The sequence below is a fragment of the Antrostomus carolinensis genome, unplaced genomic scaffold (genome assembly GCF_000700745.2).
Source record: "Antrostomus carolinensis isolate BGI_N321 unplaced genomic scaffold, ASM70074v2 scaffold8267, whole genome shotgun sequence".
Lineage (NCBI taxonomy): Eukaryota > Metazoa > Chordata > Aves > Caprimulgiformes > Caprimulgidae > Antrostomus > Antrostomus carolinensis.
Window position 1 is genome coordinate 25,218 of NW_010329428.1, and position 24,849 is coordinate 50,066.

The window sequence follows — 24,849 nt, forward strand, 5'->3', positions numbered from 1 at the left end:
CTACTGATATTCCCCTTTCACCAAGACACTGAAGGACAAGCCTGAATGAATCAACACTAAATCCACTGAAACAGAAGCAGCACCTATCAATTTCAGAGAGTAAGTCAAATGATAGCTTTGTGTCTCATACAGTTGTGTCTGCAGAGGATGAGACTGAAGCACAGGCTGTTTGCCTTCAAACAGCTTCAAAATCATAGGGCAAAAAGTCAATGAGGGAACAGTTGAGTGTCCAATGCCTCATTAAAGATACAGGAGTTATGCTAGGATCCAGAAAATCTAGCCACGGGACGCCACGAACAAAGGTTGTAGGCTTGTATGCAGCATTATCTCCTCTGGGACAGCTTAGAGGCCCCTGTGACCTATCCACAATGCACAAATTTAAAGACTGTACAGCTGGAAAAGCTTCATTATTCAACAGTGTGTAACTGTGCATGAGGAAAGTGATAGCCTGTGTTGCCCTGTGAACCGTGGCACTGAGGAGATCCTCCGGGTATACACAAACTGACAGATGTGTCCCTTATGTCCTCTACAAGCTGTCAGATGTTACAGAGGTTACTGACACCTAGAAAGGGGGCATGGCTTCTATTCAGCTTCAGATATTCCTTCAGCTTATCACAGGATTTGTGACACGGGATCCCTTTGCCCTCACAGAGGCCAGGGGAGGCCTTGCAAAGCTAATTGCTCCTAGCAGGAGAGCAAGGGGATATTTTCATTCAGCCACCTCCCCCACCTACCACTTACCACCACAGTCCTTTAGCTCAGTAGTGACAAACTGCTGGGATAAGACCCTCCCTGCTCTCAGTCCTCTTTCTCTGTTTCTTCAGAGCATTTTCTGTTACCTCAATTTCCCTTGCCTGTGTATTCCTTGAACCTGGCTTTCCCACACTTCCCTTTCCTTATGTCCACCTTTGGCAAATCCTGCATCCTGAGTTTCCCTCTGTCTTCCCACACTCTGGTATTTACACTGGGAGTTATACTCCCCCAGCTCTAATCTGATCCTCATGGAACAGCAGGTTCATTTAATCATTGGCTCAAAAATTGCAAATACATTTTATTAGGCTTATCTGCTCTTAATGATACAGTGATAGCACACTACAGTACCATTTAGAACAAGCTACTACTGCTAACCCAGCTGACTCCTAGTTTCTTTATAGTGAAATAAAGTCAAGGGAAAGACACACATTGACACTTCATAAACCCAAAAAGAACACAGTGCAGCACTCGTTAACTACAGTTCCCCAAAGGGATGTGATTATGCACATACAGACTCTCCTACACCCAGGAGCTCTATCTGTGAACAGAAAAGTGCTGTATCCAGGAGTCTAAATTCTGAAATTTGTGCATTCAAAACATAATGCATTGTGGCTAGAAAGGATCATACTGCTTTTCTGAATGGATTTTTATGGGAGTAACACAAATGGAAACTTTTAATTTTTTTTCTTTTTTTTAACAATGTTGTTAAACAAGAATGGCATTTTAAAGGGGAAGCATGAAATGCCCCGAGGAAGACTGATGAGAAGCAAGTGACAGAACAAGGGAAGGCTTGTGATTGCTATTTATGTGTAATTCCACTAGCACCTGGTAACTGCCGGTTCCTTATGCTTTGGGAAGTACACAACTCCTTCCTGCACCTTTCATCCCCCTTCTACCGGAGCCTAATAATTCTGTCATCCCTCCTTTTCAAATGTACTTAGCAAACAGATATACCCGGTCACTACAGGTGCCTTCTCATAACCCCCAAAAATGCAAGATTTGCTGCTTCCCCTTTCCTTTGCAAAATGTTTCAATTCCAAACCAGCTCCATGGAGGAACAGGCTTTCACAGTGAATGTAATCTTTTAATTCACACTTTACTATTCTGGCTGCAGTTCATGTTAAGCTTTCCATAGGGAAGTTGCAGCTAGGTACAGAGACCACAGCCAGAAGAATGGAAAAATATACTACAATTTAACTGCATAAGCAAAAACAAAACCAAACATGAAATTAAAGCTATTTAGTGCAAAATCAGAGTAGTGAAATCTATCTAGAACAATTTCTAGGTAGAAAATCTATTGAAAGTTTAGTACCAAAAGAAAAAACTGGGCCACATTACCTTGGGATAGTGCATCATTTCCAAACAATCTTTAATTTAATTTGTCTGTTGTGCTGATGTCTGTGTTCATCACAGGCTCTGCCCAACACATCACTTTTCATCTGTATGAATGTTAAGATATTTAGCAACACATTTTTCAGTGTGTTTTCTTATGTATGTCATTTCCCCCTCAGAAAAAGCAAATCTGAGTAATCATGGAAGCGTGCAATTCAAAACTGATAAGCTTCCCAGGTTTCTGTGGCATAACACTGAGTGTGTGCTAGAGTACACAAATAAATGAAATACTTCTCTGAAGATTTATCTGACTTTGCAGAATTGCATAAAATGCTGTTTTCAGAGGCAGAAGAGAAGGAATAACATTGTTTCTGGGTGCTAATATTCAGCCAGTGTGAAGCCATTGAGACTCCTGTTACTTGCAGCTTTTACCTCCTGTTCCTGCCTGGGAGCTGCTGTTCCAGGACAGGAGGCATGGCCACCTAGCAATGGCACAGAGGAGAACCTAAAACACCCTGCGATAACAACAAATATTCTGCAGGATGAATCCACACAAACCCACATGGAGTACAAGTTAAATTCACACCAAACCTTCAACAAACTCCTGGATTTTAGGTACTCAGGAGTTGTGCTATTAGTTCTAATGAAAAATAGCTTATGCATAAGAGAAGTTAACCTGTTTGGCCTCAATTCCTTTCTTCCTGGTTACATGAGTTAAATGGTAATGCAACGGGGTCACACAGATAGATAAGGTGTAGTGATACAAGGCAAAGGTTAAATCACTTACAAAAGGTATCTCCTTATCTAAAATGCAGCTTTAACTTAATTCTTTATTTTTCATAGTTTATAATATGGCCAGACTGGTCTGAAATTTTGTATTAAACGTTTCATGCTGGGAGCAGCTTTATTTCCACAATTTTAAAAGAACCCATTCAGCTGTATGAAGATACAGAAATGTAATTTAAAAAACTGTTTATCAGACACTGGCACTTTTCCTGCTTGTGTAATTCAAAAAGGATCTCAGTAAAGAAAATTGAATTTAGCAATCCATTAACATATATTTGATGCTCTCTCTGTTCATCTCTTGATGTCTCGCCCCTTTCAGAAAAATGAAACTAACTCATGGTAAAAGAGTGGCTATTCCCTCTTATTTGTCCAGTATATTGGCAATTATCAAAACCCTGGAAAAGCTACCGAAGCTCTGCTGACTCATGGTGGCAGAGAAGTTACTTGTTAACTCCACCATGAAGATGGAGCAGGGGAGAGAAGACAAAAGAGAAAAAGCCAGACAACAGACAAAGTTTGGGGAGAAGGCTCAGACTGAGCAGGTATACTAAGCAGCACCAGCTCTCAGGAGAAATAATTTGGTCGCTATCTGAAGCTTTACATGCTGCGTTTGAACCAGGTGAAGATTTACACCTAATTTCATGCCATCTAAGCTTAGGAACTTAACTGAGCCATTTTAATAAAGAATTTGTCACAGGCATCCTCTACCGTCATCAGAGGAAGAGCAGCAGTTCCAAGAGGCAAATTGGCTTACCAAAGGTCTGAATTGTCTTCTGAAGCTGCCAATCCTGCTCCATCAAGTGCAGAGAGCCCCCAAGGCAGTGACAGAAAACCTAGAACAGGCTCACCAGGACTGGCACGTGACACTCCTGCCAGCAGAACAGCTCCCCAGACTATCACAGTTCCCAGTGCAGTCTACAGCTTGTCACTGGCTCCTCCACCCTACAGATGAGATTTAAGAGCCAGAAACAAGCTGTAGTAGAGAATGGGAGATGGTGACAGAGATTAATGGAGGAATTAACCCTTTCCCTCTCCACAAATCTGACCCAAAGGGAAGGATTTGCACAGGATGTGCCTTGAAGCAGGTATGTATTTCTGACTCCTAACATGAAAGATGTTCATAGTTGTTAGCCAGGGGTGACTGTGCTCCTAACTTTGGTGCTATAGATAGGTGTGTTAATACTAGTGGGATTACTCTAAGCCTGAAGTCATTCACAGACTAAGTACTAGGCAATGTTGGCATTTTAATACGTGGAAAATGTCAAGTTTCACCTCATTTTAAGTTCTTCTATGCTCAGAGCAGTGAATAATAAGGGAAAAGTCAAAGCAAGTTATTCCAAGGGGTAAGGATTCTGCCTCAAAAAGGAAAAGCATTTCTCAGAGCTGTCTGGTTGCATTTGAGGGACTGTAATCTGTACTCCTCTTTTAACTACCAGCACACTTCTCTTCAGGCTCTAGCCTATTCTTGCACGACAACGAGCACTTCTACACATCTCCACCATCATCTCTGCCTACATATTTCTTGGTAAAGGAAAACTGCCAGCGTGGTGCATTTGCTGTAATGCCATCTTACCTTTGCTCTGCCCAGATAAGAGGATGTGTCCTTTCTCTACAGCACGCAGGAAAGAAAGGAAGAGTAAGGAAAGAGAAAAAGGCCCTTTATATGATATATAAGGATTGCCCAGAGTCACGCATCTAAACAACCTCTGCATATTGTACCTTCACATAACATCCTGCCCATGTCATAAGTTACAGTAAAAACAATTCATCTGATTAAGGCACTACACCAAGCTTCTTAGTCCTTTTATTGTAAGGGCTCTGGAAGCCTGCATTTGAAGTGTTAGTGCTGTGGAACGAAGTGACAGCAAGTTGGGAAATAAATGAGCACAATACTCTTTTCTAACCTCCTGGCACAGTGCCTTTTAACAGAGAAGAAAAAAGCAAAAAGGCAAAATGTCAGCTCCAAAACATTTTTCATGTTGTAAAATATAGTGTCCCTACTGAAATGCTTGATAAGCATTGAGGGGGCTGATACACCACTAAAAAAATAGTGAGTTATTGCAAAAAGGTCATGTGAACACATCTAATGCAGTAAGAAAAAAAAAAAAACCACAACCCTTAGGACCAAAAATTTGTACGTCCTACAAACGTCATGTTAGCCCTTCAGAAAAAAGTCTCAGCAGCACATGCTGAGCTATTAAGTTCAAGGATGCAAAACAGCTTTTATAAACAGCAAAAGAGACTAAGAGGATTTGGATATTTCAGCGCACCTCACTAGTTTATATCGAAGCTGACCATTCCGTTTCTATTAGTCACTCAGAACAATCACTCTTTTCCCAGCAGAGCTTACTCATTTGCAAGATAAAAGGAAGACATTTCTGCACATGCCCATAATATTCTTCACCACTGGGGGCAGCTTTACATAAGACTGCATTTGCCGAAACCAAAGCAACAGTCAGACGGAGCTTTTCAGAATGACAGTATGCAGAAGTGAGCAGAGCTTGTTCATTGTACGGGCTTATTCTATCTTCGATGCTACAATGCAGCTTCCTAGCTGGATCGGGTACTAAGTAAGGGAACTGCTGTGCTATGGAATACAGATGTGTGAATTCAGATAGCTAAACGGTGCTTGGAGGAATCTAACATGCTTTGCTATAAAGAGAAATTTTAAAAGCCAGGTTCCTAACTATAAAGATGCAAAAACGTAATATCCATGAAGATCCTATTACCTAGGAAGAATTTGACATTTTGCTGCGAATGCTGTGTTGGGATTGATTTATTCTTGGAGTGTTCTGCATGGCTGGCAAAGAATAATGTTCCAAAATCGGTCCATCTCCCAAGGGGTCCAATTTTTCTTCCTGGGTGTCAGCAAGCCCTGACTCACTACAGTGCAGCTGACAGGGACTGCCATGCTTGTGGCACACTAAGCAAAAAACAAAAGACCTAAGGACGACCTTTGAACAACACAAAGGATGGGTATGTTTTTCATGTTATTTTTTTTTTAATGTATAGTTCATAGCCACTGCATATCCTGTGCTTTAACTACTCCATAGACTTACCTTGATGTGATTTGTTATTACAGTTAAATCGCTTAGGGATTACACCTTTTACCCAACTGTTTTTCGGTATTTATATAAAGGCATTCTTTTAAAAAATCAGAGTAAAGAAAACAATATGAAAAGTAGCTGAGTCGAGCTAGGGATTTTTAAATGATTGTTGAAATAAAAGATTTTAGCATGATTGAAAGAAATGACTGATGTGTGGGGGGATAACTTTTCTAAGTTGTTTTTATTTCCAGGTTTCAATGTAATTAGGCTACTGAGCGGATCAGCTGTAGCTCTGGTAATAGCCCCTACTGTATTACTGACAATGCTTTCTTCTGCTGAACGAGGATGCCCTAAGGGCTGTAGGTGTGAAGGCAAAATGGTATACTGTGAATCTCAGAAATTGCAGGAGATTCCCTCAAGTATATCTGCTGGTTGTTTAGGTTTGTCCCTTCGATATAACAGCCTCCAAAAACTAAAATACAATCAATTTAAAGGTCTTAATCAACTCACCTGGCTCTATTTAGACCATAACCACATCAGCAGTATTGACGAAAATGCTTTCAATGGAATACGCAGACTAAAAGAGTTGATCTTGAGTTCAAACAGAATCTCCTATTTTCTTAATAATACCTTCAGACCTGTGACAAATCTCCGGAATTTGGATCTGTCATACAATCAGCTGCAGTCTCTGGGATCTGAACAGTTCAGGGGCTTAAGGAAGCTGCTGAGTTTACATTTGCGGTCCAATTCCCTAAGAACCATTCCTGTTCGAATATTTCAAGATTGTAGGAACCTTGAACTGTTGGATCTGGGTTATAATCGCATCCGAAGTTTAGCAAGGAATGTCTTTGCAGGCATGATCAGACTGAAAGAGCTGCACCTGGAGCACAATCAATTTTCTAAGCTCAACCTGGCACTTTTTCCAAGGCTAGTCAGCCTTCAAAACCTTTATTTACAGTGGAATAAAATCAGTGTGATAGGACAAACTATGTCCTGGACCTGGAGCTCATTACAAAGACTTGATTTATCTGGCAATGAAATAGAAGCTTTCAGTGGACCTAGTGTTTTTCAGTGTGTGCCCAATTTACAGCGCCTCAACCTGGATTCAAACAAGCTCACATTTATTGGTCAAGAAATTTTGGATTCTTGGATATCCCTCAATGACATCAGCCTTGCTGGGAACATATGGGAATGCAGCAGAAACATTTGCTCTCTGGTAAACTGGCTTAAAAGTTTTAAAGGGCTGAGGGAAAATACAATTATTTGTGCCAGCCCTAAAGAGCTGCAAGGGGTGAATGTTATTGATGCAGTGAAAAACTACAGCATCTGTGGCAAAAGTACCACGGAAAGGTTCGAATTAGCACGAGCTCTCCCAAAGCCAACATTTAAACCAAAACTCACCAGGCCTAAACATGAGAGCAAGCCCCCTCTGCCCCCAACTATTGGAGCCCCCGAATCGAGCTCCGAACCTGAGCACGACACAGAACACATCTCCTTCCATAAAATCATAGCAGGCAGCGTGGCCCTTTTCTTGTCTGTGCTTGTGATCCTGCTGGTAATCTATGTGTCATGGAAGCGTTACCCAGCCAGTATGAAGCAGCTGCAGCAGCGCTCTCTCATGCGAAGGCACAGGAAAAAGAAAAGACAGTCTCTGAAGCAAATGACTCCAAGCACACAGGAATTTTATGTAGATTACAAACCTACCAACACTGAAACCAGTGAGATGCTGCTGAATGGAACAGGACCCTGCACGTATAACAAATCAGGCTCCAGGGAATGTGAGGTATGAACCATTGTGATAAAAGAGCTTTTAAAAGCTGGGAAATAGTGGTGCTTTATTGAACTCTAGGGACTATAAAGGGAACGTTTTTCTCACTTTTCTGGCACAGCTCTTCCATGTCACTTTTTTGTACATTCATAATACTGGTCATTTTACTCTCATACATAATCAACTCATTGAAATTTAAATACCGCAATCAATGTGAGCCTGAGCTCTGGTTTAATACAATACCTATTGTACAAACCCTCTACTGATTTCATTAAAGTCTCTCTTGTTTTTAAATAGAAAACTTCTTTCATAAGTAATCCACTGCACCTGCAGCAACTGTGCCTCTGTTTAGGGAGAAAAATGACAAGGGGTGGGGGGGGAATAAAAATCAAATTCAGCTTCCTGCCCCTGCCCCCTCCCCCCCAGCCCTTGCTCTGAAACTCACTTTTTGAACCAAGAACAAACTAAAGACCCAGGTACTGTAGCACCATACGAATTCTGATTTTTCTAAGGAGAGAGGTGGTGCAGGAACAGCTTTGAGAGAATGCCTGATTTCTGCCCAACACAAGATATAATAAAAAGCCAGTGGGGAGTTAAAACACTGTCTTAAGACGTGCTTAAGATCACACCAAACAAAGCAGAGGGAAACCTAGGCTTAATAAAAATTTAAGAATAAAAATGTACAATGGGATTTATTGTACTGCATTATAATCCAGTGTTTCTAGGGCTAATAAGTATTAATTGAAACCTGTTTATGTGACTTCATACAAAAGATGCCAGTGTTTATCCCTTACATCCAGTTGCCTTTCAGAAAGTAGTCAAAAGGCATTCATTAAATGAGGAGCAGAAATTCCTTATTGATGCAATTAGAGGAACTCTAATGTGCAGCAGCAAAAGCAAGACCACTTCCTGCACACATTTGTTTCAGTGCTCATTAGAAATTCTCTTTTCAAGACTGTCAAAGACATTAATGTAGCTGAGGAAACCATTAAATCTGTCATTTTCTTCTGTTTCTTTTTATTAGCTGGGTTGAGCTTGTTAGGGTTTTGTGATATGTTTTGTACACTGTCCCTCTAATAACTAAATAAAGCTTCATTACCTACAAAGCCAAACAGTGTACATTTTAGAAATACTACAACTGCAAAGAGCTTTCAGAGAAAATTGTTTACTCACTGATCTGAGAAGAGTGCATCCAAAAATCCTTAAAAAAATCAGTGAGAAATTATTTTTCTCTTTTAGCAAAACTCTAATGACATTACAAGAATTCAGATATTAATTTTTAATGTGTAGTCATTCTAACCCAGCTACTCCCTGCCCTCCCTCTCCTTAAGTCATGTATTTTTGTTGGTTGCAGAAGAATATAACATCTCCCATATTTCCAAATAAATAATACCTCCTATTTAGATTACCAAGAAGGGAGGGGGGTATGGTGGTGGTTCATTCTTGAAATAATACAGCAGTACCTATATAGAAGCAAGTCAGTAATTTAATTATCTCTATTTTACAACTTGATTGGCTTCATAAATTGCACATCTTTAATCACTTCAGAGGGAATGTTTCTATAAAGCAGTTGCACTGCAGTAGATTAGAAAAAGCAAAACCTTAGCAGAATGTTCTCAATTTTTATTAGAAAAAACCTAATCACAGCCAATCACCTTGAAATATACTAGATACAATAAAAACAAAGCTAGAAAGCATGTTTTTAAAAGACTTAAACACTTGAAGGATTTTTTTTTTTTCGTGTAATGAAACCATTCTCATTTTCAAGGACTGTGAGAAAATATCTGAGAGTAGAAGCTTGAGACTGTACTGAGCCCTGCAACCCTGAGACCCTGTTTTACTGAGTACAAAGAGGATCCCACACAATTAATAATGCAAGGGCTTGAGATGCTTTAGCAGCAAGGAGCAGACTGTGATTTTTAACTTGAGTCGTACCTTGAAAGTTGCTATTAAAATTTCAGTTTTCTACCAGCAGGCTTTGGTTAGCTCTGTACTGAAGGATTAGTTTGCTGTAAACTTTGTATTAAGAACCATCTTTGTACTTCTACAGGCTTTAATGTCTGCAGTGGTGACTAACATTAGGTATAGCCAAAACAAGTAAGATTTGGCCCAAAATATACATGTGTTCACATATACATACACACACACACACACGTGTGTGTGTGTGTGTTTATGTATATATAGATTAGAAAAATAAAATTTTGCTATTTAGTTTTTGTGAGTTCTAACTACAATCAGAAAATAATGTCATACTATTAATTTATAATCACTACATCTTCTAAAACTTCTGAATGAAGACTAATATTCTGAATGAGTTGTATATAACTGAGTGTGACTTTACAGGTTTCCTTTTATTCTTAATGTCTTGTTCTAACCATAACAATACTCAGAAAGAACCAATCCATAACCTCCTACAGAAAGCAACACCTGTAAAATTACGGCTAGCTCCCTTTGAAAAATATTTAATTGTGGGTGTGAAAAAGAAAATAAGGCCAGTATGTCATTATTCATAGATGGATAACAAAAATAATAAAGAAAATCCAGCATGTTTCTATTCAAGCACAGACACGCTCACATCAACTAATTCATTCATTGCCTGAAAACTACAGATTCACTTTTCATTAATTACCAAACACAGATGAATGTGTAATTGCTGCTATAGTCATTGATAATGAAACCACTGTCTGATTACACAAAATAAGATGCCCAGTGTATCTCTTTGAACCTTCTTGCACAGCCTGAGGCCTGTGAGCTGAGTTGTTAAATCTCACTATAGACACTATGGCTTAGAAAACATTTTAAATCAGCTTCATAGAATATTACAACACATGACAAACCTTATGCTTTCATCTGTGCAAAGACTACATGAACTAAGCTAAACTTAGTCTCACCACTGTCAAATTAAACACTATAGAAGTGACTTGTTTTCAGTGGCTAGGCCACCAGAGTCACAAATTCTAATCTTCTCTTAAGAAATGACCTGGTCTTAGCTGAGCAACTTTCAGTCCCGGTGAAAGGCTGTCCCTTTCCTGTGTACAAATTAAGTGTTAAAGCCTCAAAGATTCCAGAGAAAAAATTTCTCCTTTGCTTCTCTCCAGTTTGGGCAGCTGTTTCTAGAATTCTGATCCCGCTTTGTCTTGGGTTTTGGATATGTTGGTGCCAGTCCTTCACAATACTGTTGAAACCTTACCGGGGTGATGTTGAGTAATCCTCAGAGAATGCAGAACAGCTATGATGGCTCTTACAAACCCCTAAGCCTTCATAGAAGTATTTTAGGCACCAACTTGAGGAAGGAGATGTGATTGAGTGCCTCCCATGATCTGGCTAGCCCTTAATGGATCTGATGCTGCCTACATATTCCAAGTTTAGGAGGGTAGCAATGCATTTTTAAGGTGTCTGAGTTTTGTTTTGGTTTGGTTTTTGTTTTATTTTAAATCAACATCTATTCCTTTTCCCGAGTCATATATGGTGTTCTGGGGCTACCACTCAAAAGACAAGGGCTTTTCAAGCCACAGACAAAGTGCAGTACACTTTTATGCCCATTTTCATTTTCATAGGGTTTGCAGTCTTTTTTGCAGTCTACATTTAATTAAACAGCATTGAGACAAATGTTAGGTGGAATCACCAAACAAGACTGTTTCATTTTATTGTAACACCCCAAAAATCTTAAAAGAAGTCAGGACTTCCTCTGCTAGCCACTGTACAAACATCTTCCAACAATCTCTTGTATTAAATGTTTACAAGGGATGTTGAAAATACAGATAGAAGATGGCAAATAAAGATGTCAGATTTGAGGTAATTTGCTTGAGATCACACACCTGGGTGTGTACTGGGAGTGAGTACTGTGAGTACTGGGAATATAATCCAGTCTCCTCACACCAAGACATCGTCCTAGCCAGTGGACTACTTGGCCTCCCAACTAAATGACCTAGCTGCTGGAATATTCAAGTGGCATTTCAGAATAATAAACCACACAGAAAATACATCTTTGGAAAAAGGAGATAACTAATGTACTAAGCAAATTCAGGGAGACTGGTAATGTTCATTCACTGTGCTGAAATTACCTCCAGCAACTGCAGAGTAAGAGAATAATAATGAGAACAAGTGGGTTGAGTATAATGAATGCAATCTTCTCTACTGCCTGGTAGGTTTTCATTACTCACTGTCTGCACTGACAGTCATCACAGCTTACAATTTGGCAATGCTCTTTTTTTATTATGAAATAGTGAATCTTGATATAAAATTCAATTGCAAAATGAACATAAATGTACAATATTCCTGCAAAGACAATTAGAAATTTTCAGTTTGCTGCAAACTAATGGTCTTTGCTGTCAGCCACTCAACTCTCGATAAATATTCTCTTAGATGAATTTCCATGGAACAATAGTGACATCCAGTGGGTAGTTAGCTTAATCACAGCTATCTGTTTCTATCAATTCACGTATAGATGTGTTTGCCTTTTGACTTTGTATTCTTCTCTACCACGTGCTAGCAGCATCAAATCCTTTCACCATACCAAGTATTCAAATGTATTTTAATTTTATCTCTGTGTATAGGAGTCATAAACTGAATGCAGTGAATGAGTGAAGAAAACAAGAGTAGATGAATGCTAGGAAGAAATGGCCTATCCACTGTGTAAGTCACTACTGTCAGTAAAAGGCAAGAAGCATATAATAAGTAAACAAGGACAGGAGCTGTAACAAATTTGTGGCCACTGATTCAGAACTTATTAAAACACCACTATAGACACAGACTACACATAACTCATTCAACTTCCTAGCAGCAGAAAATTTAAAAAATATAAAAATAAAATTTTTGATATTATTTTTACAATAATGAAAGAAAGATATTACTAGACATCAAAAGGAAGGGCACTCACCACCTGGGAACAAGTTAAAGTAATCTCAAAACCACACAATGTACAAAAGAGACAAGAAGCAAATGATAAAAGATCAAGTTTACAAGCAATAATAAAGCCAAACAATGGGAAACTCGCCAGTGACATATGACTATGCAGCGTACTTGCTTGGGCAGAGGCTACTTGCAGCAACCTCCAGTATGTTTTGCAGCAACAGCTATAGGCCACAGAGTAACTCCATGCCAATGCTACCAGCAGTAATTTTAAACCACAAAGAATGTCATAAGCCAATGAAATCAGGATTATAGCTCTGTTGATAACAGACAAATTTAATTTCCCTTAAAAAGATGCACAAAAACTCATTTCACTCCACACTGAATGAAATAGAGTCGTTTTTGGGGTTTATTTTTTATGTACTTAGGCGTGTTTGGAGGTCACCTATCTGTCCATGATATGTAGCCCAGCTAGGCTTTCTAGAATGAGTGTTATCACAGTGGTACAGTACAGGATTTTGATATGATCCTCAGGATTACAGCCAAACTACTATTTGGCATAATAGTGAATGGAACACAATAGGGTACAAAAGAAGTAAAAAGTGACTGTGTTCAACAGCTATGAACAGATCACCAAGGAGGCCCTAAAGTAGTAAAAAGGAGTTTATTCAAGACATTCTGGGATGGCTAACTTTGAGTTGATGGTCAACATTTTAACCACTAAAGAAACTGCAAATCTCACTTAGAATGAGCACAAACATCATAAAAGCAATAATGAAAAAAAGATTTACAAGTAGTAGGCAGCATCTTCTATTTGACCAACCCATCATAGAAATCAAACCTCCCTACAATTCTTGTCTTGCTCATATTGCTAGGCTATCATGACCATAGCATTAGCATTCTAATATAAGAATGAGTTTACTGAGAAGGCACAAAAGGGCAGTTAATTCCTCTTTATTAACTTGTTCTTTCTAAACAGCTTAATGAAACTTACTGAAGTTATTACAGAAAATGTTCTATATTCATGCGAAAAATCATAAGTTTAAGATTCTTCAGTACTGAAATGAACCAAACTCTTCAGGAAAACAAAATATTTCATTCTTTACTTACAGTTTCTTACTGTTTCTCACAAACTCTTTTGCTTGCCAAGAAGAAACTGAATGACTAGAGATGTCATCTTGAAAAAGGGTTCTCCAAAAAGCCCTCAAATGTGACTTCTTAACCCCTAAAACCATTCACTTACTGTATTCCTGTGTGACTAATACACTATGTGTCACAGCTTACACTCTTGACTGAATGTTAAATTTCTATTACTACAACATTAGCAATATCATTGAGATCATGTAGGACTTCATAATTACAGTTCAACCTTGCAAATTCTCAAAGTGTTTTGTGGCAGCACAGTCAGACTCTATTAACACATCGTAGGGACATATGAAAATAAGACATCCTAATTACTCATCTACTTAACACTCCAAACAAGAACATAAATGCATTGCAAGGTTTATTGCTTCACTACACCATTGAGAAAATAATCTGCCTAGTTCTGTGTGCAAATCCTTTTCCTCTTCAAACTAGCAAAACATTTAACTAGCTAGGTCTCTCAGAAACCTAATTACTTAATGCTCAAAGGAAAAAAACCTAAACACCTTGGTATTGGTAGGAGCCTGCTGAAGTTGTCATCATCAAGTCAGCCTTTATTAGTTATTCCCACTTGAAATCCAGCAGTACCTCCTATATTTGTCATGTATAAAACCTGCACTATAGTATGATGTCCTAACTATATGAAAACTTTGCATTTTTATGGGCACTTCTGTTCATGTGTATAATTATACCACGAGATGGAAAACAGAAAAGACTCAGAAAAAGGACTGCATATGGCTTACAGTAGTAGTAAAAAGTTAGGGAGGATCACTAAGCTTTTCCAGAACTTAAACAACTGGTTTTAAAGGAGACAAAATCACATTCTAAAGCAAAACTGGAATGATAAATAAATGTTTTTGCATTTCTTAAAAGTATTTTAAGCATCTGTTTTTAAAAAATTTCTACTGTCTGGTTCTGTGCATCTCTAAACATGAAGCAAAAAACTTCTCTTTTATTTCACACCTAATTTAATGAGAGGGAGAAAATACCTTCTTATAATGTAAGACAACTCTTTATGAAGCTGTGGGACTGAGCTGATACCAGACTAATCAAAATATATTTAATTTTACTATTTCATTGATTCTCGTATGATTATTTTGAACATCTGTAGGAATAACACGATACTGCTAACTGGTAACATGTACATTACTCTAGCCGAGTACATTCTCCTGGCATTTGGTTTGCACTTCACGACAAATCATGGATTGTGTTGTTGGGTCTTACATGTGCCCTCTGTGGTCAGGAACAACTTACTGAATGTCTGAATACCAGTTCTTTAACTAGTGTCTACAATAACTGGTTCTGGTTTTAAATCAGGTACTTTTATTTACCACTTCCTTAAAGGCTGCAAAACTCACAAATCAATTTCAAAATAATGTAATGAGATGACTATCCCCTTCCTGGTTCAGCTGTAACTCAGGGGAGAAAACGTGCATGAAACATTCAAAGGTACAAAAACAATATCTCCAGCAGAAGCTGGGCATCCTAATTGCCTTTGTAATTCTTCCCTTCATTGCCCTCAAGATTAAAAATAGCTGTAGATGAAGGAAACATGAAGATTGAACATGTGTTTTGCTAGAGTATAGATAATAAGCAATAATAACGCATTAGTCATACAATCTCTGAGCCACTGAAAATGCAATCATCATAAGCGGATTCCTTATTCTAAAATGCAGACTTTATAATGTGTATTCTAGCATACACATTGTTTCTCATTGGCCTTTTTTTTCTTTTTTACAAATACATTATGTAGAAACATCTATCTGGCTTGAGGCAAGTTGTGCAAAAGCTGCAGAAGATAAAACTGTAAAAAAGGGAATACAGCTCACAAAATGCAAACTGGAGTCAAACATAAAAACACTTTAGACTTTATCTTAATTAGGTTTTTGTTACCAATTACAGATTATCCTGTTTATTTTAAAACAGACTATAGGAAAGATTTTCAAAGTTGCAAATAGGAATTTAAACACCCAGATCCCACCCACTTCTTGCAACAGTTGAGCACTTAACCTTTGTGATAGAATATTTTCTCCTCTCCCCTTCTGCTCAGAATCTGAAATTTGAACAAGAATGTTTGTAAAGTCTACAAAGTGCTCTGACCACCTTTATTAAGTCGAAAAAATTACCTTCCCGGAGACTTTGGCAAGTTTTCTTGCGAGTGAAAGGAAGCAGTTGTACCTCAGTGCTGTGCAGATGGTGACAGATGTATCTTACTAACATCAGGTGGGATGCATATTGAAAAAGTGTATATACTGGGAAATTACCTTCTGACCTAAGTCCCTAAAAAAGGGACTGCCACCAATTGCTGGCACACAGGTAAAATCAACTGACCTCAGAAAAACAATTACCTATGGTTCAGTTAAAAAACAGCTATGGATTCTGGAATCTGTTTTTTAACCAGATGAGTTTATTCCCCATATTCCTCACTAAAAACAATAATAGTAATCTTATAGAAAAATATTTAGCCAAAGTTTGAGAAAGGGATCATCTTTTCCTCTTCAAAAAAGCATAACATCAAATAATCATTCCAGCACATCACAGTTTTGTTAGCAGTGCACTGTTACTTGTAATATAACATTTTCGTATCACAGTATCAGCCTTCCAGCCATCTGTAATATGAGTCATATCCTCAGAACAGTGCAGGCTTCATTCTACATTGCTTCATACCAGCCAGCTTCTCCTGAGTCGCACTGTACTATCCAAAATGCACATGCATTGCATACAATAGCAATTTCCAATTCAAAAATTAATTTCATGTGATACACCTGTGACTCACAGCATAATATACTTACTATCCACCTTCCAACACAGGATCACAACAGATGGGGACAGAAACCCTCCAGTGGGAACTTTCCCTAAGGCTAATTGTACCTATCACAGACTCTGTACTTTGGGGATTAAATGTTTAGTTTTCCCTACTTTCATTTATCCTTAACAACAGTTTCCAGGCTACACTACTGATACAAAATGTGGGACTGCAGCAAAAACTAGCAGTATTATTATACGAGATCAGAAGCTCCAATTACCAACCAGTAATTTGTTCTTCATTAAAGAATAGATTAACTTCAAACATGTGATGCTGGACAGCATACTTCTATTCATTCTTAGCGACACTGGAAACACAAAAATAATCTTTCATTTTTCTTAGTGAGTAAGTCATGATTGCAGAGAATACAGGGGAAAAAATTCTAACATTCTAAATCAGAATCCTGAATATTGAATCTTTATAACTTTGACATTTTGCATAAGAGCCTTCCTATTTTTACAAGACATATGTCAAAAATAAAATAAACTGTTTGCCACAGGGGAAGCAATAAACTTTGTGAGGCAGTATGCAAGTAATTGCCAGTAACCAAGTACTTTTCACTGAGAGTTTGAGGTTATATCCAGTGCTTATTTTACAGGTTAAGGAAGCCTACAGTACACAGCTGTGGCATCTCAACATTCTCTTATTTTTTTATTATTTTTTGCATATGACCTTTCTAGGGTCAAACCTTGAAATAGTTCGAAGTGAGAACTTACTGCCTATTAGGCTGAGCAAAAGGCAGTAACATTGTAGGGTAAAAAAAGTGTCTGTGAGTGGTAGGCAGTAGCCCTTAGTTTGCATGTACTGAAGTCCAGCAGTATTCATGGAGGTTTGTTTTTATGAAAGTTTAATAAAGCGCAGTAACTTAAACAATTATGCACAATTCCTTGTTATCCAAAGATTTGTCTGTAGTCATAGCATATAATGGTAAGTTCTGATATGTAAGAAATACCTTGTAGCAGTATAAAATAATTTGAAATAATCACATAATAGATTGCATTCTCAAATCTGAAAGCATGCTGTATTTGGACTGTAACAGTATCCTAAATTAAAAATGCCTATATATCTGTAATAATAATAAAATGCGTTTTTCCAAAGCCAGAGTACCACTAATACGTATGCTTTGGCTTCATGTATAAACTGACATAGCAAATTCTAAATTTAATAAAGTCAATTTCTTTTAAAGCCTCACCACACTAATTATATCCATCAAGCGTGTAAAATACGTTTTGTCAGCTAAGAATAGAGGACTTCAATTAAATGTAAATCCTTATTCAGCACTCTAAGCTGTTAATGGCTCTAACTCATTAATGAGATGATGAGAAGAAAATGCTCCTACATACAGACTCTGCAGTGAGAACTTATTACAAGTACCCATTATTTCCACCTAGTTCATATACTTAAGGAACTGTCCCATATTTATGTCAACACTCTAATATCAATAGAAAAAGAAACCAAAGAAATCTTGTTTGTTTGTGAATGCACATATACAAATTTGGGGCTTGACAATCATTTCCAAGACAGATTACCTTCTTCCCTAAGCTGGAGGGTTCCTAGAATAGCCAGGGCTCCCACTTTCACCAGCTGTGATCTGCTATTGATTCACACATCAAGACACCTTCTGCACAGAGCTTGCTAGAGCTATTTGATAACTTTTTTGCACAAGCCCAGCAGCTCATTTGAAAACGCATTCCATGTTCCCAAAGCTTTCCTCAGCCACCCAGCAGCACAGCTATCCAAAACTGATATCAAAGTTCACCTGGCAGGTACCAAAATTCTCCCTCAGAATCAAAATAGAAGAGTCTGGTTTTTATGCTGTATGGGTGATGAGGCCTTAAGTAGGGGACAGGAAACTGACAAAACTGTATTTTAGGCTAACAGTCCAGCATTTTAATTTTTCAAGTAATATGAACACTAATGGCAGACTGCACAGCATGCCTGGGCTTAAAAATTTTTATAATGATTCTGGATAGATCCTCTATCTGAACTAATCAGAAGAGCAATGGAAGAGAGGTTTACAGAACTACGGGTGAATTACTACAGCAGGATGAGAGGAGACATGAGAGTTAAAGGAACACATCCCTGTTCTCTGAAACCTGCAAATTTACTTTCAATCTTGCAACATCAGGATTCAGCAACTTTTATCCCTGTTGTTAAAGGATTTTTATCCCTGTTGTTAAAGGATTTTCTGTATGTGCTTATAACCTTAAGGAAGGTTATTATGGGAATTTCCCAATTGCAAGACTCCCCTAGATCTGGCTTACCTCTTATAGAAAGAAAAAGTATCATTATTTGGATTTTTTTTTCCAGATTTCTCTCTTCCACTCCACTCCCTTTCCTTCCTCCAGTCTGGACTCCTCTTCTCTTTTGCTTATCCATTTTCCAGAAATAAAAAGATAATCTGGGGCTACATATAATTGCATCAGATGCCCTTCAATTTCTACCAAGCCTACCAAGTTCTACCCCTGCAAAGCCTTGTTCACAGACAACCTCAGCTCCAACAGCAAGCAAGCTTCAGCAACAAAGAAACATTAGAGACATTTTCACAACAGTTTTAAGTTACTTCCCCCAGTAGAGAAAACCCATTGATCAAATAACAAGTAAAAAAAAAAAAAATACAGTGAAGTGATTCATGCTCAAATACTCAGAAAAAAGTAAAATAAAGCAGTTTTGAATATTAGCACCTGCTGCAGGAACCATATCCTATCAATTTTATGTGAAAATTAACATAAAGTTCAAAGATTGTTATGCATGAGAAAACAAAAGTTATCTCAAATTATAGGCTTTGCCATAACATCATGCTGATTAGTTACAAAGAACTCATTTTTTGTATCTATGCTTTATTGGGGCACTATATGGATATAACAAAGAGGGTATGTCCCTACACTGCAAAAAGGAAGCAGATTTGCCCAAGGTTAATTCCACACTAGCTTAATCATTAATTAATCTCTCCCAAATGCATTTTTAAAAATGTACTTTAAAAGGCCTTTGCGAATAGAAGTCCTCTGTTTATCTATAGGATAGTTTTCAAGGCAGACAGCTATGTTGCCGTATATAGACAACATTTCTTCAGCTAATCTGGTTAATTAAAACGCATGGTTATAACAGGCTCTCTTAGAACTGCAGCTGAATAACCCATGATCCCTTTTTTTCTCAGTACCACAGAATACTTTCCATCTATTTAATAAGGCTGTTTTAGGATTTAATCAAAGATTTCCAATCTACACTCTGGAAAACTACTCCCTTTTTTGAAGGTTTCACATAAAACATTCATTTTTATAGAGATCCCTTCTGGAGCTACAGCCTGTGCTCCTTACCTGCACCTTCATTCAATTTAACGTTTGTTTTATACAATTTAGTACTTCTTCTTCCACTTCCATAAAGAAAAAATCAAACAAAACTACTGTAGGTTCTTTCCATCATAAACCTAGAAGTCTAATTTTGTTGAATGAATTCAGAAAAACATATTAACAGTTTTGAAAGAGTAGGGTAACTGGGAGAACTGCAAAAACTGCTAGAAAACCTGTGCCAGGCAGAGGATAGAGCAGGACTGCAAGTGGAAATCCACCTGCCATGTAGCACTTGCTAACACACTGCAGTGGTGCTGCTTGCTAATATAAATAAGAGAAAGAAAAAGGGGATTTGCAAAGGAATAGTAACTTTGAAGATGTGTAGAAAATAAACTGTTTGGAAAACAGCTGCGAATAAAAGAATGCCTCAAAGTCAACCACTCAAAACTAGCAGACACTTGAAAACACAGCCCCTCCCTATTCCTGTTTATTCATTGTAACAATCACTGTGATAATTACCGGGCTCAGTCATTAATGGTAAAATTTGTGGACACCTGAAAGCAAAACATCTTCAGTTCAATTTCAATTCTGACTGTATCTGAGTCACTTCCTTCATGTGCTGGACCAGTTGGTCATTCACCCAGAGCTAATATGGATCATTTGTGACAGCACTCTAAAATGATCCTCTAATTCGAACCTCTAACTCAAGACCTCTAGTCTTGAGACAAATACCTTGGCTAGGCTGGCCTATGTATCTTATTTTCCAAGGAGTAGGGGAAATCTTCAGTAAATTGATGAACTTCGGTATCCTTCAGAGAAAGATTATATAGTAAGTCTCATCTGCTTTATCACAGAATCATAGAATCTCCTGTTTGAAAAAGACCTCTGAGATCATTGAGTCCAACCATACCTGTCCACTACCAAACCATATCTCTGAGCACCCCAACACCTGTCTTTTAAACACCTCCAGGGATGGTGAACTCAACCACCTCCCTGGGCAGCCCATTCCAGTGCCTGAGAACCCTTTCAGTGAAGAAGTATTTCCTGACATCCAACCTGTACCTCCCCTAAAACTTAAGGCCATTGCCTCTTATTCTTTACATTCAGCTGTCCAAAGAACCTACTAAAAATAACTGAAAAGAAGCTGTTCTCTAAGCCATATTTTCCTTTCTAACGGGCAAATTCAAATAGATCTCCATGGTGCAGCCTGCAAAAGGGTCCCTTATTGGCAAAACCATACTGAATGGGTGTTCAGGGTGGTCCAATTACCTTTCCAAATACCTCTACATTCTTTTTATGCCACTGAAGCAACACAGATCAGTGAGGAATCACTGTACATCCCTCTTCCACTGGTTTCATTCTATTTAAAAGTTTGTTTAATGGACAAAACAGTGCACTTTACAGGATCTTCAACAGTAAATTAGCTTTCTCAGTTAACTGTCAGCTCAAGTGTTTTGTTTTTTTTTTAGGAAGTGCTGTTTTGCTTGACAGTGGTAACACTGACTATAAGAAGAACAATATATAACAGCAATAGCCTTATGCTTTCCTATTCTATTAATGTTCCAGAAATCAAAGTTTGCAGAGCCTGTGGGAAAGAAGCCAATGACTATTAAACTTCACTTTATTTTAAGATTTTATCATTTTAGAAGTTTAACTTCAAGCTTGCAGCCTTCAGCTTGCGGAGTTGAGACTGAAGTAAAATGCAGCAAAGAAGCAAAGACGTGGCACAAGTTTAAAAAGTACTTTTTCCTGAGACCCCTCATCCACTCCCCCAGCCCTAATGCAAAATGTATTTCAAGGCATTTAACATATTTTTCCTGACTTGGAGTAAATAGGATGGAGTTTTGATTTGAAATAGATGAGGGAGAAAGATTTTCAAACCTCCGCTAAGAATCCTGTGAAATTTCTACTAACTTTGCACCACGGACATTATCTGCTTTTGTAACAAAATGCCTCCTGTTAGATAGTTGCCAGGTCAGTAAGTCCCCAGACCTCCCTGAGAAGTTGTGTTGAGTAGGCAACACCTGACTATCTTTCAAATCCTGAATTTGTTGTCAGTGGACTGGATGAATCAGGCCTGGAGGGAGGGCTAGGACAGCATACTTGTCTCTTCAATTTTGCCATCCATATGAATCCAGCAGAAAACTCTATTGCTATTAAAAAGCGGGAAATCACTCCTGTACCCTCATTCTCTTGTTTTGTTTGACTCACACTGGTGCACTGGAACTCAAGACAAGTTAGTTTACCAAAGGATATGTGTACCACAAAACTCAAAGGAAGACAGAGCTTATTAAGAATGCACTAGCATGAGGAGTTTGTGGGTATGGTTACCATAAAGCCACAAGAGTGTTTCAGAAAGTTTAACCTTCATAACTAATTCATAGATCAAAGCACTCCAAAAGGTTAGCTGAATTTTACAGAAGGTTGTTACATGGTGCTGTTTGTAAATCAGCAATATGAAAGTAGGACAGTTGAATCATGCTGACAAGAGGCCTTAGCATTTAACAATTTCCTCACTAAATATGCAAGACGTGATGGCTGCAACAAATCCACTCTTCTTAGTATCAGCTTTTCAGCACAGCCATTGAGAGACTGGAGGAGATGGGGAAAAGAAGCCTAACATGCCACCTTCCCTTCTCAATACAACATATAGCAGCTGAAGTGTGCCCTTTCAATAGCATCCACATGCTTTTGTACTGCATGAAGACCAGGCTGGAGAAGCTGAAATGTTACACTAATGTTGTTGAGGGATAGACCCAGAAATCACGAATGGCCTACACTTTATGTAGGCTTCACAGACAAGCATTACACTAATGTGACATGCAATGTTATTCCTGTTGAAATTACTGTCCCTTATCAAACGTACATTTGGTCTAAGATTTAGAAAACTCGTGAAGACTGTACAAGGTCTAAGGGAAGCCAGCACTACACAGAAAGGAAGATTTAATATAACCAGTCTTTTTAGCATTCTATTTTTCAAAGGCTTGATTGATTAAATAATATTCATTAGCTCCTATTACACACAAAAGCTGTAGAAGTGGGCAAACAGCCCAGTCTGTTCAGTGGAAAGGAAGATGGCACCACTGATTCTTCATGTCTCCCAGAAAACAGGATCAGGGTGCACAGGCCACCTTGACTTGTAGGTGAAAAACAGCTGATAATACCCTTTATGTTATGTCCCAGATTCTCCTCAGAGAGAAGAATCCAGAGCCGCCACACACTGTAAAAAAGGGTTGGTTTTTTGTTTCCGAGTTTTACAGGCTGATAGCTTTCAGTAATGGATTCTGTAAATCTTTTATATCACTGTCTTTCCTTTGTTTAATACTCCAACAGAAGCAGGCAATGATCTGACACACTGCAGTGTGCCGCTGCAGAGGAGTCAAGCTACTGCCCACTGGCCTCCCAATTCCTCCCAAACCAAAGGATGCCACAAAACACCAAATTATTTTCACTTTTCCAAGTCAATCCCCCAGTGAGCCAAATATCTGTTGTGATGTTTGTCTGCTCACTGTCACATTTGTTTACATTTTGGGAAGGCAGTAGATAAGCACGTAAAGATAAAGATTTCCTCTAGGTTATACCCTCAAGAAGAACAAAGTAAAACAGAACTACATCTCTTGTTTTGTTCCTTTGCTTGGTGTACGCGGAAATCAAACTCATCAATCTGGCAAGTAATTATTCTTCTTACTCAGAGTTTTAATATCAAATATAAAAAACCTTACTTAACTTTCCAGGAATTTCTAACTGAAAATAAGCAGCTCATCAAGTCACGTAGTTATTGATTAATATTAATTGAAGATCATAACATTCTTCCCCAACTGCTTCATAATAGAATGAACTAGTTGTAATTAGGATTAAATGTCACTCCTTCAAGTAATCTTAACAACAAAAATATTGAAGAACCTTATATTAGAGAGTCTTGAAACACGTCACAAGACATTATTAATGCTATTTATACAGAAAAGAGATCTGTTTTGGTTTCCTTACAGACTATGGCAGCATTGGGAGCAGATGCTCAGCCTCCCATTGCCAGTGTCCAGTTCTAACCGTGAGATCTGTGTGACTGCCTATTCCACACAACTCAGGGCAACTTTGTTTAATTGAGCCAGAGCGGATTTCCAGTTCGGTTTATACCTTAAAACTGGTAATCAAATCAATGTTGTACATTATCAGTACTTGGGAAAAGGGCTGCTCCTCACTGCATTTTACAAACTTTTTCAAACAGTGACCTCTGTGAGGTGGATGGGAAGAACATCCCATCACGCATTGTGATGGGTGCCCCACAACCATCAGAGAAATGTTACAGGTTTTTCCCAAGGGCAGTTGTGCTGTAACTCTCAGATGTGCCAAACAGCTGTAAATGTGTGAGGGAGTCTGGCTGTCCCAAACTGTGTAGCTCTTAGCTGCAGTTCAGGAAACCCTAATGGGAATTGCCTTCACCTCAACATATATGGTAAAAATTACATCTTCGTCTTAGTTACTATCTAGCCCCTAGTTCAAGCAGCAGTGATGCTCACATTTTTGCTTGTCAGTTTGTCATAATCTCATTTTATACCATGAAAATTATATATTATTCCTTCTAAATCCTTACTCCATCTTTTAAAGTTTATTCATTAATATTATTTTATTGGGTTTTTTAACTCACAAAGAAAGTGGAAATTGGGTAGATGTAAGTCAGATTAAGTGAGAGTGAAGGATTATGCAGCAGCAAGGGAGCAACCCCAGACACTACTATCTGAATTTAGAAAGGTACAGAATTTTTAAAATTAAGATATAACCTTAATCCTATAATAGCATGCTTTCCAAAGTGTTGCTTGAAGATCTATAGCCTGTCAAACCATAAAATAAAATTACTCGGAGCTTATAATCACCACAGAAATCACGTAGGCCTGTTGTGGTTTGGCAGGCTTTCCTCCTGCATAAAACAGATGATGGTGGCCTACAGAACTTTAGGGAAACATATTGCTTGACAGCAGAATAACACTGCATTGGAAAGTACTGTATATCTTCCAATAAAACAAACAAACTAAAACTCCCACAATATCCATTCCAGCAATTATGATCGCCATAATA

The 24,849-nt window shown here is 38.2% G+C and overlaps 1 protein-coding gene across 1 annotated transcript; it reads left to right on the forward strand.

The window, feature by feature from the left end:
- The first annotated feature begins 5,575 nt into the window (after positions 1 to 5,575).
- LRRTM3 (leucine rich repeat transmembrane neuronal 3) lies at positions 5,576 to 7,969 on the forward strand. The gene is made up of 2 exons (XM_010172551.2): positions 5,576 to 5,847; positions 6,170 to 7,969. Exons 1-2 carry the CDS (start codon positions 5,844 to 5,846, stop codon positions 7,705 to 7,707), a joined length of 1,542 nt encoding a protein of 513 aa, XP_010170853.1. The 5' UTR covers positions 5,576 to 5,843; the 3' UTR covers positions 7,708 to 7,969.
- Positions 7,970 to 24,849: the final 16,880 nt, after the last annotated feature.